Source organism: Oryx dammah, unplaced genomic scaffold (genome assembly GCF_014754425.2).
Source record: "Oryx dammah isolate SB20612 unplaced genomic scaffold, SCBI_Odam_1.1 HiC_scaffold_3, whole genome shotgun sequence".
NCBI classification, from domain to species: Eukaryota; Metazoa; Chordata; class Mammalia; order Artiodactyla; family Bovidae; genus Oryx; species Oryx dammah.
In genome coordinates this window covers 82,647,404-82,664,037 of record NW_024070187.1, presented here as the reverse complement: position 1 = coordinate 82,664,037, position 16,634 = coordinate 82,647,404, and the positions used below count along the sequence as shown (strand labels likewise).

Genomic DNA, 16,634 nt, shown 5'->3' with positions numbered 1-16,634 from the left:
AAAGAGAAATCCCCGAGTTCCAGAAACCAAGAGGGAAATTAGTCCCTGACCTAAAAGCTGTGGTAATTCACAAGTGTTCTGGTACATTAACTATTAATAGAAAAGGGAAGTCATTTGTGAGAAGTTGCAACTCATCATGCACCGTGCTGGTGTATGGGTCCAAAATTTTATCATATCAAAATTTCAAGCAGATAAAAGAATATAACAAATTTGGGGGTGTTGAAACCTCTAGATTAAACAATGGCAAAACTGCGTTATGGTAATACACACTGAGCATACATAGGACTATACAGCAAAATCAACATCCATTCAAGACAGTCCACAGTGGAAAATCACAAATCTCTAGAAAAAGGTACCACCTGAAAAGTGAAAGTCACTCAATTGTGTCCTACTCTGTGACCCATGGACTACAGAGTCCATGGAATTCTCCAGGCCGGACTACTGAGTGGGTAGCCTTCCCTTCTCCAGGGGATCTTCCCAACCCAGTGATCAAACTCAGGTCTCCTGCATTGCAGGCAGATTCTTTACCAGCTGAGCCACAAGGAAAGCCCACCACCTGAAAGAATCAGCCGATGAAAATCGAAGAATTAGCTCTCCAAGAAATACAGAAAATAAAAGTGCTACAAATAATGTAACAAACAGACTGTAAAGTTAAAAATGACCAAAGACATAGAGTAATGAAAACATGAGGAGGGGAAGGAAATTTTTACCAAAAGCCCAGAAAGAATTTCTGTATAGTCAGTGAACTTAAAATTCAAATGTAGCTGAAGTGAGAACTGATGACTAAGAGATAAATATTAATACCTAGAATGTAGTGTAGAGAGAGTCTTTTTCCTTTTTAATTAAAGAGGATACATTTGCATGGTCTAACATAAATGTAGAATTTCCAGAGAGAGTAAAGATAAGGAACATGTAAGGATAATGACAGAAGTTTCCAGAATTGAAGAGACAAGTGTGTTCCGATTAAAAACCTAAATTAATCCCAAACAAATCAAATGCAGAAATGAAAAAGATTACAAAAAAATGATTACTTGGTAGACTTAACCAGGAATAAGTACACACCTGAAGACAGGGAAGCATATCTTCATAGTACAAGTGACTTATCAACCTAGATTCCTATACCCAACTAAATTATCTTTTGAGAGAAATAAAGATAACTGACAAGTAAAATGATGAAAGGTTATCACTAGCTAGTTCTCAGTGAATGCACTATGGGGTTAATACAGGAAGTGTGTGAAGCCAAGGGTAAGTAGAAGCATTTGACAACAGTCTTAGGTTTAGATAAGCATTGATTTTTAAAACCTTTAATTAAAATGTTGACATTTTGCAATGAGATGGTTAAAAATAAGTAAAATGTTCCTTGATATCACAGAAAATAGAAGGGAGAGTTCAGATATCCTCCATTGTTCTAGAGGAAATGGAGAGTTTCATTTTAGATCTTAAGTTACATGTACATGTTAAAATTTTGAATATCACTGCATAAAAACAGATTTAACTTCCATACCAGTTCATGAGTCATACCATTATGACTACTTTTAAAATTATCTTGGCTCTGTTTACTTTCATCTTGCATCCTTTAAAATGGAGGTATGCAAATTTTTTCTTAACCAGACTGTAACTGTTCTAGGTTTGTGGATGTTAAGTCTGTCATAGCTACTGAGCTCTGCCATTGCGGTATAAAAACAGCCATAACCAATACTAAACAAATGGTGTGACACTGTTCCAGTAAAAATAATTTAGAAAAACAGCTGCCTGCACTGTAGTTTGTATACCTCTGCTTTAGCAAGAATTCCTTACAAATTGAAACATGTAAGTGTTCTTTTCAGTCGAGATTGAGAATAAACATGTATAGAAAAAAAGAGCCGAATCTTCTATGACTAACCCATTATGTGTTTCTAAAATGTGATAGTGATATTTAACCTATATTTTGTTATGAAGAAAGATGTTGTTTCGATCAGGATCTGCACTTGGTTTTAGCTATTTTGTTTGACATGTTCCTATGCTAAATATTATCTTTAAATATAAGTATAAAAACAGTAGTGTTGGTTACCAGTTTTGAGTATTTTTTATTATAACTTTCACCAGCCAAAATGATTTATAACTTGTGGGAGTCATTCAGAGGAAAGTGAAGTCAATTTAAACTTATCTCATGTAATTTCAGGCATTTTTTTTCTTTGATATTAGGTTACAGTAACAGATCCTGACTTGATAGAAAAATCCAACTTGAATAGACAGTTCCTATTTCGTCCTCATCACATACAGGTGTGTTGTTATACTGATTCAAATTTAAATCCTCTGTTGTGTTAAATAGAAAAATGGAAAATGGTGCTTGAAAAAGTGTAGTATCTTTATTAGAATCTCTCAAATTATCAAATAATGGGAATGACAGGGAAAATACATAATTTTATTTTAATATAAAAATTATTTTTGTATTGATTCTGGATGTTAAAATCTGAGTTGTGAATCATATTTTTGGCAATATTTTTGTCATTTTATAATCAAGATGTATCATATATTTAATTTTAGAAACATCTAAGGATATAAAAACAGGTTCCCTAATTTGAAGTTTTTTATAGGTGACAGATTTGACATGTTTTTTTTTTTAAGTTTTATTATAAAACGGATAAAGTTTAAGATAATTTTTTGCTCTTTTGATCTTGTTTGATTATTTAACAATCCATTTTGATTGTAAACCAATGCTTATTTTCTGTCTTTTTTTAGAGAGGTCAAAATATTTGTCAGGAAAAGAAACAGTCAAGTAACTTTGCTCTGACTTTAGAAATGTTTTTTCACTTTATTGTTTAGTACAGCTCATTGAGAATCTTAGTAAATTAGCTTAGAAATATCATAAACAGAAAGATAAAGCATACTTTTACATAGTTGTGTAAGTGGCATAGTTAACCAAATGGCTCACCTATCCAAATATAAAGAACTAAGTAACAGGGTCTTTAAGGAACTAAAATTTATGTCATAATATTCATTCACTGAACTTTGTGCATTTTACTTATAGAAGAACTATTAAAGCCTGTTTGCTTTAAACTTCTAATGTTTACAGTTTGTAACACTTAAAATAATAACCAGTGATTTTAAAAAATTATAACTGAAACAAATAATTTCTTAAATATATCCATCCAGAAATGTTGTTTTTTTAAAAGATTTTAGATTTTAAAATGTTAAATTACCATACCTCTGAGCTCATTTTCTGCAGAACTTACATTTCGGATATTTTGCTGAATGTGTTCTAAACTTTTTGTAGGCATAATAATGTATGAATTATTAATTCTAATATGCAGTATTGGGATTTAGCATGACCACAACAAATATAATTTTCACAAATTAAAAATGAAAACCAGTCTCATTACATTATTCTTCATATGTAAATTGTATATGTTCAATCATGGTCTATTTTTCCTGTTAACATTTATTTCCTCTGTTTTTATATATTGTTTAGAAGCCTAAAAGCTATACTGCTGCTGATGCAATCCTGAAAATAAATCCTCAGTTAAAGATAGATGCACATTTGAACAAAGTATGTTCAGCCACTGAGGCAATTTACAATGATGAGTTCTATACTAAGCAGGATATAATTATTACAGCCTTAGATAATGTGGAAGCCAGGAGATATGTAGACAGGTATGTTCTTGAAATTCAGGTTCATAGAAATTGTCTTTGTTTTGTTTTTACTTCATTTTTTATACCTATTTATTGAACAATTACTGAATTTTCTGATTATTCTTTACATTCCTATTATAGTTCTTGAACCCAGAACTTCTGATGATTTCCACTATAGATAGGATAAAATTTTAAATCTTTAAAATGATCTAAATTTTTTTCATAAAGTATCTGCCACCTGTCCATGACTCCAGCTTAAAATTTGCTCTTTTTCCCTGGCTCTCCTTATTCTAGCTACACGTTCTTTCTTTCTGTTCTTACAGGGGAACATCTAACACATTTCACCTCAGGGACTTGCACATACTCTCCTTCAGTCTCAAGAAATTGTGTTTATATTCTAAAAGTCAACCCCAAATCTACTTACTTATTCTTCACTTCCTTTAGTTTTTCCCCCTCATCCTTTTAGTTTCAGTCTGACTGTCTTTATTGAAAAAGACTTCCTTTAACCCCAAAATTCTAAATTAGATCCTTCTCTGATAATCTTTCACAATACTGTTTTCTTCCTTCATTGCACTTATTTTTATTGACATGCATATTTATTTAATGTTTGTCTCCTCACTAAGTCATTTATTCAGTTTTTATTTATTTTCCCATCACTCTATCTTTAGTGCTGAATATGTGATGTCATTCAGTAAATATTTTTTAAATAAGTAGATGAATAAATGACTGTGATGTACATACCTTATATAATCTTTCTTACATGTTTATATGATTCTTTAATGTTAGAGTGCTAGAGCAGATTTATTAACAAGAATATTTACCAGTTGAGAGTATAATGGAAAGTTTATAATCTTGGCCAGCAAAAAAACAAAAAGAAACTTTAAAAAATGAGAGTATATAGAATATAGATATTGTAACTCTTTAGAAAGAAGGTTTGGGATAAAGAAAATGTTGAAAAGATATAGTAAGGTGTGTTTGTGCTCAGTCACTTCAGTTGTGTCCCAACTCTTTGTGACGCTACGGACTGTAGCCTGCCAGGCTCCTCTGTCTATGGGGTTTTCCAGGCAAGAGTACTGGAGTGGGTTACCATGCCCTTCTCTAGGGGATCTTCCCGACCCAGGGATAGAACCTGTGGCTCCTGCATTGCAGGCAGATTCTTTACCACTGAGCCACTAGGGAAGCCTATAGTAAGGTAGATATATATAGAGAGAGTTTTATATATATATATAGATAGATAGATAGATATAGATAGATAGATATAGATATATAGTTAGAGAGTCAGAAAATAACCAAAGAAGAAATAGAAAGCAAGAGAAGAAAGAGTAATACATTAATTAAGAGTTAACTCAGAAGGAAAAAAGCCCACAATTTTGTAGGCGTTTTAGAACAAGATAAATATAGTGTATCTCATTCTAAAACTACTCAATTTTGGTAATGGAAGGTGGAGGCAAAAGTTGCTAGATTGAGCAACAAAGTTTATGGGGGGAAGGGGATGGAAATAATAAATGGGTTTTTGGTGGTAATGTATCTGTTTCCTAAAATATTATATCCAAGAAGTGATCAACATGTGTAATGGTCAGTAAACATTGGTAGAATGTCCTCTGCTTAACATTGTTATTGCTGACTTCTATGTTTGTTACCTATCTTTTTGCTTAGCCGATGCTTAGCAAATCTACGGCCCCTGTTAGATTCTGGAACGATGGGCACTAAGGGACACACTGAAGTTATTGTACCTCATTTAACTGAATCCTATAATAGTCATGTAAGTGAACCAGTTTTTTTAAGTAAATGTTTCTTTTTTATATGTTATCATTTTTCTATCTCATGATTTGTTTCTCTTTATCAGTCAGCACATTTGGTTAAACATCCTTAATCTGTTCTGATTTTGATCTGCCAATGATGTTTGTGCATATATGCATAGACATTTTTTTAAATATAGTTAAACTTACTTTCTTGTTTTATTTGCCAAGTCATGTCTGACTCTGTTACTTACCCCATGGACTGTAGCCCACCAGGCTCCTCTGTCCAGGCAAGAATACTGGAGTGAGTTGCCATTTCCTACTGCAGGTGATCTTCCCGGCCCAGGGATTGAACCTGTGCCTCCTGCATTGGGAGATGGGTTCTTTACCACTGAGCCACCTGGAAGCCCTAAATGTATTTTTTTTAATCATCAGAATTTTGTTTCTGGTCTTTCTGGAATATTATTCTTATGAGTTTACTGTTTCTTATTGCTGCTTGATTAGTTTCCTAACAACCTTAGTGACCCACCCAAAATCTTACTGAAGACTCAGTTTCTCCATATGAGGAACCAAGTCATTTATACCTGTGTATTTTATATAAATGATATAGATGTAACTTTTTTATTAACCTCTACAAGTGATATTGAGATACTACTAAATTTAAAAATCACTAGTCTAGGAAATAATTGTAGGCTTTAAAAATAATTTTTAAAAGGTCAGCCCTATTTGTAAAATTAAAAGAATATTATTTTATAAGCATAAACATTCCCTTTATTTAATGGATATATATGGTTTAGTAAAATTATTAAATTTTAATAAAATTTGTTTCCCCCTCTACTCTCATGAAATCAGAAGTTTATATAGTAAAGACATGATAAGAGACAAAGTTGATAAGTTTGTTTTGAAGTAAATTAGATGAAGAAACTCATGATATGCCGGGGTCATTCTGGAAGATTTTCAAAATAGGGGATGTTGCAAATTTCTGAAAGTCCTGATTCTCTCATACTACTACATCTTTCCCAAACCTTCTCCTATTTATTTATAGACCATGCCTTCATATTCAGGAAAACTAGAAGTAAGTGTTTCTTCTGACTTTCCTCTTGGCTTATAAAATATTTTGTGGTATTTTATAGATCAACAAAGTAAAATACAAATCTCTAAGTAAGGACTTCCCTGGTGGTCCAGTGGTTAACAGTCCACCTGCCAGGGCAGAGAAAATGGGTTTGATCTCTGGTCTGGGAAGATTCCACATGCCGTGGGGCAGCAGAGCCTGTGTGCCACAACTCCTGAGCCTGTTCTCTAGAGTCCACGAGCCACAGCTACTGAACCTGTACTCTGCTATTGCTGAAGTCTGTGTGCCCTAGAGCCTATGCTGCATAACAAGAGAAGCCTGCACACAGCAACTAGAGAGTGGCCCCCTCTTGCTACAAGTAGAAAAAGCCTGCACACTGGACCCAGCATAGCCATGAAATAAAAAATTAAAAAATAATAAGCACAAATCTTTACAATAACAAAAAAAATCTCTAAGTAAAAGGAGACAAAGTGAGTTATTTTAGATTGGGTAAGCCAGTAAGACTAAACGTACAAAAGTACCTGTAATAAATATGGATTTCTTCATTTTCACATGACACAACAAAGACATCTGTCATTTATTTAATACATGCTTTTTGTAAGAGACCATCATGATTCCTGTTTGCAAATATTGTTTCTCCCTGGAGAAAGAAACTCATGGTATGCTGAGCACTGTATGAGGAATTCTCTAATTACTTTTCAAAATAAACAATGTTATAAAGTTTTAAATGTTACCTTTATGCTTTGAGAAAAATCATATAATTATATTTGGTAGTCTGTTATGGTACTACATGATACCAGAGGAGTTTGTTGTTACTTTGCCGTATAAACAAGTCTGTTGAGTGTCAAAATAATCACTGTTTCCTCTTAATGCCTAGGAAAAAGATTTTTTTTAAGTTGGATTTATTTCATTTTTTAATTTTATTTTTTAATGGTCTTAAAACACTCAAGTAAATTTAATCCATTAAAAATTGTCATTGTTGCTAACTGTTGTCATATTTTATAAATTAGCGGGATCCCCCAGAAGAAGAAATACCATTTTGTACCCTAAAATCCTTTCCAGCTGCTATTGAACACACTATACAATGGGCAAGAGATAAGGTAATAAAGATATTGTATAAGAAAGTTTTCTCTGAAGTAGAAAAGATGGTATTTCTATCTTTTAAACAGACTCCTATTTATAATATTTTCTTCCTCTTTTCTGTTATAGTTTGAAAGTTCCTTTTCGCACAAGCCTTCACTGTTTAACAAATTTTGGCAAACATATCCATCTGCAGAAGAAGTCTTACAGGTAAAAATCAATACACTTTATTTTGAAGTATAGTTAATTTACAGTATAGTGTTAATTTCTGCAGTATAGTAAGATGCTTCCATTTTCTATATATACAAATATATACACACGCACATTGTTTTTCATATTCTTTTCCATTATGGTTTATCACAGGGTATTGAATGTAGTTCCCTGTTTTGTACAGTAGGACCTTGTTGTTTATCCATTCCATATATAATAGTTTGTATCTGCTAACCCCAACATTTTGTCATTGAAATCGTACTTTCAAGTTGCCTATAAATCATTTATTTTATATTCTTAAACAGTTATGCATTATTATTTACATAGTAAGTAAGTATTTGAGGAATCTTGAAGTTAGCAGGTCACAAATAACCCTTCTTTTTTTAGTTTGGTCAAACTATATGGAATTGCCACTATTTTACCATGTTTGATTCACAGAACAGCAGTTCATATGGTTCAGCCTAATAAGGGTGTATAATAATAATGATGAGATAGCTACAAATAATAAAACAAGATTGTTAAGCTCTTTGGAAAAAACTGAGGTAAGTTCTAGTGAAAATTTCAGAAATAGGCCAAGGTTTCAGATTTTATTAGTCTCATGGTGAGGACAGCTTCAAAGCTGCTTTCTTACTTTCCTTCAATTCTGCACTAAAAAGGCCAACTTTTTAGTGTAAAATATTATTCATAGCACTTCTTATAATAAGTGCATTTATAATATTAACTTGCAACTAGCCAGACATGAGAATGACTTGTGAGATAAGAAACAGTTTGAGAGTTAAAATTTTACATGCGATCTTTACCCATTCCCCCTCCAAAAAAGAAAAGAAAGAGGGAAAGGAGAAAGACAGAGACAGGGAGCTTGATATGAGAATAATAAATTAAGGCACATGAGCTAGCACTTCAAAATTTGCCTAACAATTCCTGGGAAATGCATGTGTATGTTTGTGTGATTAATTGGACATGTGTTTATTTTGTTTTTTCCTCATTCTAGAAGATACAAACTGGACACAGTTTAGAAGGCTGTTTTCAAGTAATTAAGTTACTTAGCAGAAGACCTAGAAATTGGTCCCAGTGTGTAGAATTAGCAAGACTAAAGTTTGAAAAATATTTTAACCATAAGGTATGTGTATACTGTAAAACATTTAGAAAAAGTCTAAACTTGACTCATTTAATTATTATGACATTCATTTAATTGACCTGAAATGTCTACTCTTTCTTTTTGGAACCTTTTCAAAAATGAATAGGTTAACTGAGAACAAGTGATGGACACACAACCAATTTCTTTCTGAATGTTACTGATTCAAGTGTGAAAGTGTTAGTCGCTAAGTCCTTCCAGCTCTTTGTAATTCCATGGACTGTAGCCTCCAGACTCCTCTGTCCATGGCATTCTCCAGGCAAGAATACTGGAGTGGGTACCATTCCCTTTTCCAGGAGATCTTCCCTACCCAGGGATCAAACCCTAGTCTCCTGCATTGCAGGCAGTTTCTTTACCATCTGAGTTACTAGGTAGAATGTGTTTCAGCTCCACTCATTGTCTTGTCAGTTGTGCATTTAAGTAATTCTTGTCTTTCTGTGTACAAAATGGGTTTTAAAATACAGATTCCTTCTAGAGAAGGAATACATTTAATCAGTCTTAAAAGAAGCTTTTTGTTCAAATTAAAACAAGAGATGGAGAAAATAGAGATTCCATTAGAAATTTGTTGGAATTTTGCCTTCTCCATCTAAATCTAACAATCACATTTTGTCTGTTTCCTCATTGTAAAAAGGGGGTTATAAATTGGTACCTGACTCATAGTATAGTGGTGAGGATTAAGTGAGTTAATACATGCAAAGTATTTAGCATAGAACCTGGCCCATAAATAAATGCCCATAAATATTTAGTGAAATGTTAGATGTTATTCTTTCTCCAGTTACATATAGTTCCTGAAATGTGTCCATCACTGTCTTTCATCTCTCCCTCTTTTTAGGTTCTTACCTATTGAAATATAAAATAAGTTCATCTGTTTTAAAACATTTTTTAATTATACTTAACGCTACTTTTTACTTCCTTTTTTTTTGCTCTGCTTATTGGAAAAGTGGTTTGTACTCACTGTTGCCATATCTCTACCCAATATGTGTCTTCTTTCCCCATGGCCATTGAAATTATTCTTAACATGACTATCAGTGACTTCATGTTTCAAAATCTAAAGAACTCTTTTTTTTTTTTTTGTCTTTATCATCTGTGGGTTTTTTAACTTTTTGTCTTATGGAAAAATTCAACCACAGAAATAATAGAGGAAGTAGCATGTAGTGAATCTCCATGTACTCCTCATATATTCTTCACCCAGATTTAACAATTACCAACTCATAGAACCCCAGGTGACCCAGTGGTAAAGAATCTGCCTACCAGTGCAGGAGACTCAGGAGATGTGAGTTCTATTCCTGGGTTGGGAAGATCCTCTGGAGGAAGAAATGGCAACCCACTCCAGTATTCTTGCCCGGAAAATCCCATGAACAGAGGAGCTTGGCAGGCTACATACAGTCCATGGTCACAAAGAGTCAGACATGACTGGGCATGCATGCACAGAATCACAGAACTCACAGAAATCCTGTTTCATATATATCCCGCCTAGTGTACCCTCCCCCTAGATGGTTTTGAAGCAAATCTCAAACATCATATCATTTCAAAATAAAAAATGTAATGTATTTTTACTGGATTTTTTGGTTGGTTTGTTTAAGAATTAGCTCTTCAAAAGGAGAGTTTCCTGTTTAGTTGCGCAGTCATGTCTGACTCTTTGCAATCCCGTGGACAGTAGCCCACCAGGCTCTTCTGTCCACGGGATTATCCAGGCAAGAATACTGGAGTGGATTGCCATTTCCTTCTCCAAAAGGGGCAGAGTGAGATGTAAAGTATGCCACCATTTGTGTAAAAGGGATAAAATAATCTATATTCATATTTGTCATAGATGCAAAAAATATGTATGTAAGTGTTGATAAAAAAATAGCTAGAGGTTATTCCAAGTGAGGGTCAGGGTCAGTGACAGGAGAATGGACAGATAATGTACAGGGTGATTGGGAGACTTTACTGTATATCTTTTTATGTTTTTTTTTTTTTGCTTCAGTTAATAATGAGTAGTGATTGTTTTTAATTCAGTTTTTTTTCTTTAGGCTCTTCAGCTGCTTCACTGTTTCCCTCTGGACACACGATTAAAAGATGGCAGTAAGTATTGAGAAGAAAGTTTAATGTGGTTTATTATTGACTGCTGAAATTGAAAATAATGTATTTTTTCATTTTGTTAGGTTTGTTTTGGCAGTCACCAAAGAGACCCCCCTCTCCATTAAAATTTGATCTAAATGAACCTTTGTAAGTATATATATCCAGTTTTATATATATCCTTCATTGTAAACCTCTTAACTGTTTAGGTTTACATTGCAGGGTAAAAACTTCAAACATTTTAATGTTAAAATATTGCATCCATCTTAATCTAAGAATCTAGCATTTTGGCCAAGAAAGCAAGCCACAATTCTTCTCTCCCCACATAGATAAATCTGTTTATTTACATGGTAAATAGCTTCATTATTTTTATCTTTTCTAAAGTGCAACCAAAGTGTCATCTCTTTGACTTTATTCATAGAAAATGTAAAATGAAAACAAATGTTCTCCTATTTAATGAACTCAGTATATAAGAAACTTTGATTATATGGGGGAGAATGATTATTGCTAAATAACTCCCTAAATATTCTCAGATTAATTTTCAAAGGAGTTGATCTTTGAGTAAATACCTGTATATCCTATCTGTATTAGATACACATTTATAAACACACACACTCACTTTTATGTACACATTTTAATTAAGCACTTAGCTTAATTAAGCACTTTCAACAAGTAACTCTGTGCTTTGTTTTTTCCTCTGGAGCTTATTCTAGTCACCTTATCCTGCTGCTGCTTCTGTAAAACTTGACTTTTTTGTTTTTAAACACTCATTTGCTTAGTTTGATCTTATTATACACGTTTTAAAACCAAATTTGCAATATTTTATTATGAATTAAAATGAATTTTCTTTCAATACTTTAATTTTCTACTTTTGACCACTTCTCTCCCCAGAGTAGTCTTGATCACTACCTGAATAATAGTCCTTATGAAAATAAACATCTGATGTTTTCTTTTTTATAGCTTTGGCAATGCCTTGGTCTAGACCAGAATTTCATTGCTTAATTAAAAAAAATAATAATAATCCTGAACATTACTTGTCTTCAACATTTTAAAGGCTATAGTTTCTGATGAATTAAACATCTTTGAAATTGTACACTCACACTTTATTTTTTTAATTTCAAAAGGCACTTCAGTTTTCTTCTAAATGCTGCAAAATTATATGCTACAATCTATTGCATTCCATTTACAGAAGAGGTAAGATATTCTTCAAACCCTAACAGATAGAATGAATTAGAAGACCTAGCTTAATTGCATCATCAGAATGTGTTTTATAAGAATCATTCTTTGATATAAACTTTTAATTTTGTTGTAGTGTTGCCCTTTCTAATATAGCAGAAGCTAAACACCTCATTGCAGCATTACTAAGTAGAAGAAAGTTGAATTTTTCTTTCTGAATTTAGGTAGTGAAACAAATATTTGTAAGAGAAATCTTATCTTTGTTTTTAAAATGTTTGTGACCTGCAAACTTTAACTATTATAATTACTTTGAAAACCCAAAGTGACCTATATCATAACAAATTTTAAATATTCCTTAGTGGTTCTCTTTATTAACATTTGTTTGGCTTATTTTGTGAAATTAACCTATGTGCATCTCAGGAGACCTGAAAATGCTCTCCCATATTAACATTTCTTAACTTTTATCATTTATACATTTTTTCTTAGACATTGCCTTCATTGACTAATATATAAAGGATCTAATGCAGTTTTATTTGAAAGGGAGGTCTGCATTAGTGAATCTTCATCCTCAAATGCATAATAGGGCTAAATAAATGGTTATACTTTTAGGTACTAGGCTGAATGGGAGAACATAGTCAGATTCATAACTAGCACTGGCTCTTTTGAATCTACATAAAAATGTAGATAAATCCCTTTTGGGGTTAAAACACAGTAAAATATACCATAAATATCTGGTAAAGATAGTGGTATCCAGTTAGTTATTCTTCTTGTGAAAAAAGTGGTAATTTGTGATAAGAGTTGTAGGTGACCTCAAAAGCACTATGTCTCAGTTTTTCCTAAGCAGATTCTTAATAATAAAAACGTATATAGCTTTAAATTAATCTAAGTTTATCTTGAACCATGTAAATATTTTCCAGCTTCTGAAGATATGAATCCCATTTACTTATTTATTCATTTATTTATTGAGTCAGCGTATATTGAACAAAACTTTCTGCAGGGAACTTTGTAAAACATTGAAGAGATAGTTCCTGATCTCAGGGCACTCTGTGATACTCACAAGCAGTCCTAAAACTAACTTTTTAAGAATTTGAAAGACTAAGATTTTGGTCAACTAATACGTTGACTATTAAGTACTTTTTTACATGCACCGCCCCCACCTCCCAGCCATTACAAATGATATTTCTATAGAAATAAAAGTAAATGTCACAAACAAACATATGTGGTCTAAATAGTTATAAATTACTCAAATATTTTAGCATGTTAAAGTACCATTTTTTGGTTGTGTTTAGCTTTAGAATTCAGAATTTTAAGAATATGGTGATAAAAATTACTGTTTTAAAAATCAGGACTTATCAGCAGATATCCTGTTGAATATTCTTTCTGAAGTAAAGATTCAGGAATTCAAACCATCTGACAAGGTACGTGTACAAGTTCATTCATTCAGCAAATAGTCATTGAACTACTTCTTATGTCAAGTTTCATTCTAAACCTGGAAAAGCCCATAATGAACAAAATTCTTGTTCTTGTAGGAGTTATATTCTAAGGGATCAAAGACAGACTATTTTTTTTTTAATGCCAATAATTATGTAATATTGCATTATGGGCAGAAGAGCTGATAAGAAAAGGCAAAGCAGGGAAAACAAAGGTTATGTAGCTGGTGACATTTTATGTGAGCTAAAAGAGGACAGCTTCTCTGATATGGTTATGTCTGAACAGAAGCCTGAAGGAAATGAGGAGTGAGCCATGCTATTATCTGGTGAAAAAGCAGTGCAAACAGCAGAGCAAGAAGACAAGAGAATTTTTCTTGAGGAGACTATGGTAGAAGAGTGATAGACAGTGAGATTGCAGAGGTGGTGAGGGTTATGATAAGTACTTTATGTTTTATTATGGAATAAGGCAGTTGAAGATTTAAAACACAAGGTACAATCTGACATATTTAAAAGGAGGACCTTGGCAATTGTGTTAAGAAGGATTATATGAGACATGAGAGAGGGAGCAAAATAAGTTATTAGGCTATTATAGGCAAGAGATGATGGTGATTTGAATGAAGTAGGGGAAGTTTTAAGAGGTTGAATTTTGTGTATATTTTGCTGTAGCCCTGACAGGATTTATGAGGAATTGCTCTGAGTATGAGAGGGGGAAAAAAAGATTGTTGTTTTCTTAGTTGAAGAAAAGAAACATTAATAGCTCTGAGTGATGGGGAAAAGATAGAGGATGTTTGAGCAGAGCAAAAAAAGAAAGATATGAATAATTGCCATGGGCTAAGTGAGAAATTAGAAAATGTATAATTTTGAGACAATACTTAGGATCAACTTAATGTTAATTCCAATAATATATTCCACCAAATGAGTCTAGAGAAAAGGCAGTTTAGCTGCTTGGATGCTATTGTAGAATAGCTGGGAATAGGATTTTAATAAGGGTTGGAATTTTGCCAGGCAAATATGTTGGAAGGAGAGAGAGACAGGGAGTATTAATAAAGGTGGAACATGAAATGTACGCAGGGTAAATAGGAAAGTCTGAAATACTAAATATTTTTTTCAGTTCATCATACCCCTTTTTGTATGCACTTTAAAAAAAATAAACCACAAAACCCTTAACAGTAACAATAAACTGTAAACCCTTAACAATAAACAGAACCTTTCTGTTCCCCTTATCTTTTAACTATACTGGAAAATGTGGAGTAATGACTGCCTCCATGCAAAATTCAAGTCGGAAATGGTTTTGCAGTCGTCCACTCTGCATTTTTATTTCAGAGAAAAGGAAACTTGTAGATAGTTCATTTTGTACAAGTGAATGGACTTTCTGAATGAGATATTCATGACTTGTAGTCACAAAAGTACAGAAAGGATAAACAAAACTCTGTTATAAACATTCCTAGCCCATGTTTTAATGCACAGAACTGCTAGACAGCCACCAAGGAAATATGCATCAATAACTTTGCAGGTCTTTACTGCTCTTCAGTGTTTTCTAGCTTGAATTGCTTCTTTCTGTATTGAAGTTTAGGGGTAATATATTATCCTGAGCAAATAAGCCACAATTTTAACAGGACTAATTAGCTTAAAACTCCTTGAAGCAGCTTCCCCAAAGCTTCAGGGTCTGGTACTCCTAGGTAACAGATGGCCACAGACTAAAGTACCAACTGCATATTTTGGCAAATAAAAATTACTGCTTCCTTGACTCCTTTTGAATTATGGGTCTGCAGCCCCACCAGGCTCCTCCATCCATGGGATTTTCCAGGCAATAGTCCTAGAGTGGATTGCCATTTCCTTCTCCAGGGGATCTTCCCAACTCAGGGATCAAACCCAGGTCTCCCATATTATAGAGAGATGCTTAACCATCTGAGCCACCAGGGAAGTCCTCAAATACTTGTAATAATACTTAATATGTAAAATGTGAGTTGGATGTGTTTTTTTAAAAAAGAAGTATTTTAGTAATGATGTAGCTGGTTTCTTGGTTTGAGAATATCAGATTACCAACATCTACTGGATCATCGAAAAAGCAAGACAGTTCCAGAAAAACATCTACTTTTGTTTTATTGGCTACTCCAAAGCTTTTGACTGTGTGGATCACAACAAACTGTGGAAAAATCTTAGAGAGATGGGAATACTAGGCCACTTGACCTGCCTCCTGAGAAACATATGCAGGTCAAGAAGCAACAGTTAGAACTAGACATGGAACAACAGACTGGTTCCAAATCGGGAAAGGGGTACGTAAAGGCTGTATATTGTCACCCTGCTTATTTAACTTATATGCAGAGTACATCATGAGAAACCTGGGCTGGATGAAGGACAAGCTGGAATCAAGATTGCCAGGAGAAATATCATAACCTCAGCTATGCAGATGATACCACCTTTACGGCAGAAAGCAAAGAACTAAAGAGCCATTTGATGAAGGAGAAGAGTGAAAAAGTTGGCTTAAAGCTCAACATTCAGAAAAGTAAGATAATGGCATCCGGTCCCATCACGTCATGGCAAGTAGATGGGGAAACAATGGAAACAAGGACGAGAGTTTATTTGGGGGGGCTCCAAAATCACTGCAGATGATGACTGCAGCCATGAAATTAAAAGAGGCTTGCTTCTTGGAAGAAAAGTTGTGGCCAACTGAGACAGCATATTAAAAAGCAGAGACATTACTTTGCCAACAGAGGTCCGTCTAGTCAAGGCTATGCTTTTTCCAGTACTCATGTGTGAATGTGAGAGTTGGACTATAAAGAAAGCTGAGCGCCAAAGACTTGAAGCTTTTGAACTGTGGTATTGGAGAAGACTCGAGAGTCCTTTGGACTGCAGGACAATCCAACCTGTCAATCCTAAAGGAAATCAGTCCTGAATATTCATTGGAAGGACTGATGCTGAAACTCCAATACTTTGGCCACGTGATGTGAAGAACTGACTATTGGAAAAGACCCTGATGTTGGGAAAGATTGAAGGCAGGAGGAGAAGGGGACGACAGAGGTTGAGATGGTTGGATGGCATCACAAACTTGATGGACATGAGTTTGAGTAGGCCTCAGGGAGGCCTGGCGTACTGCATTCCATGGGATCATAAAGAGTCGG

At 33.8% G+C, this 16,634-nt stretch overlaps 1 protein-coding gene across 1 annotated transcript in view; it reads left to right on the top strand.

Annotated features, from left to right (window-relative positions):
* Positions 1–16,634, top strand: part of UBA6 (ubiquitin like modifier activating enzyme 6) — a 90,071-nt gene that overhangs the window by 63,327 nt on the left and 10,110 nt on the right. The window contains exons 18-27 of the mRNA XM_040238290.1: positions 2,185–2,262; positions 3,452–3,633; positions 5,269–5,374; positions 7,434–7,523; positions 7,633–7,713; positions 8,705–8,833; positions 10,861–10,912; positions 10,993–11,056; positions 12,031–12,100; positions 13,429–13,500. Coding sequence (XP_040094224.1) covers positions 2,185–2,262; positions 3,452–3,633; positions 5,269–5,374; positions 7,434–7,523; positions 7,633–7,713; positions 8,705–8,833; positions 10,861–10,912; positions 10,993–11,056; positions 12,031–12,100; positions 13,429–13,500 — 924 coding nt within the window. The remainder of the gene's footprint in view (positions 1–2,184; positions 2,263–3,451; positions 3,634–5,268; positions 5,375–7,433; positions 7,524–7,632; positions 7,714–8,704; positions 8,834–10,860; positions 10,913–10,992; positions 11,057–12,030; positions 12,101–13,428; positions 13,501–16,634) is intronic.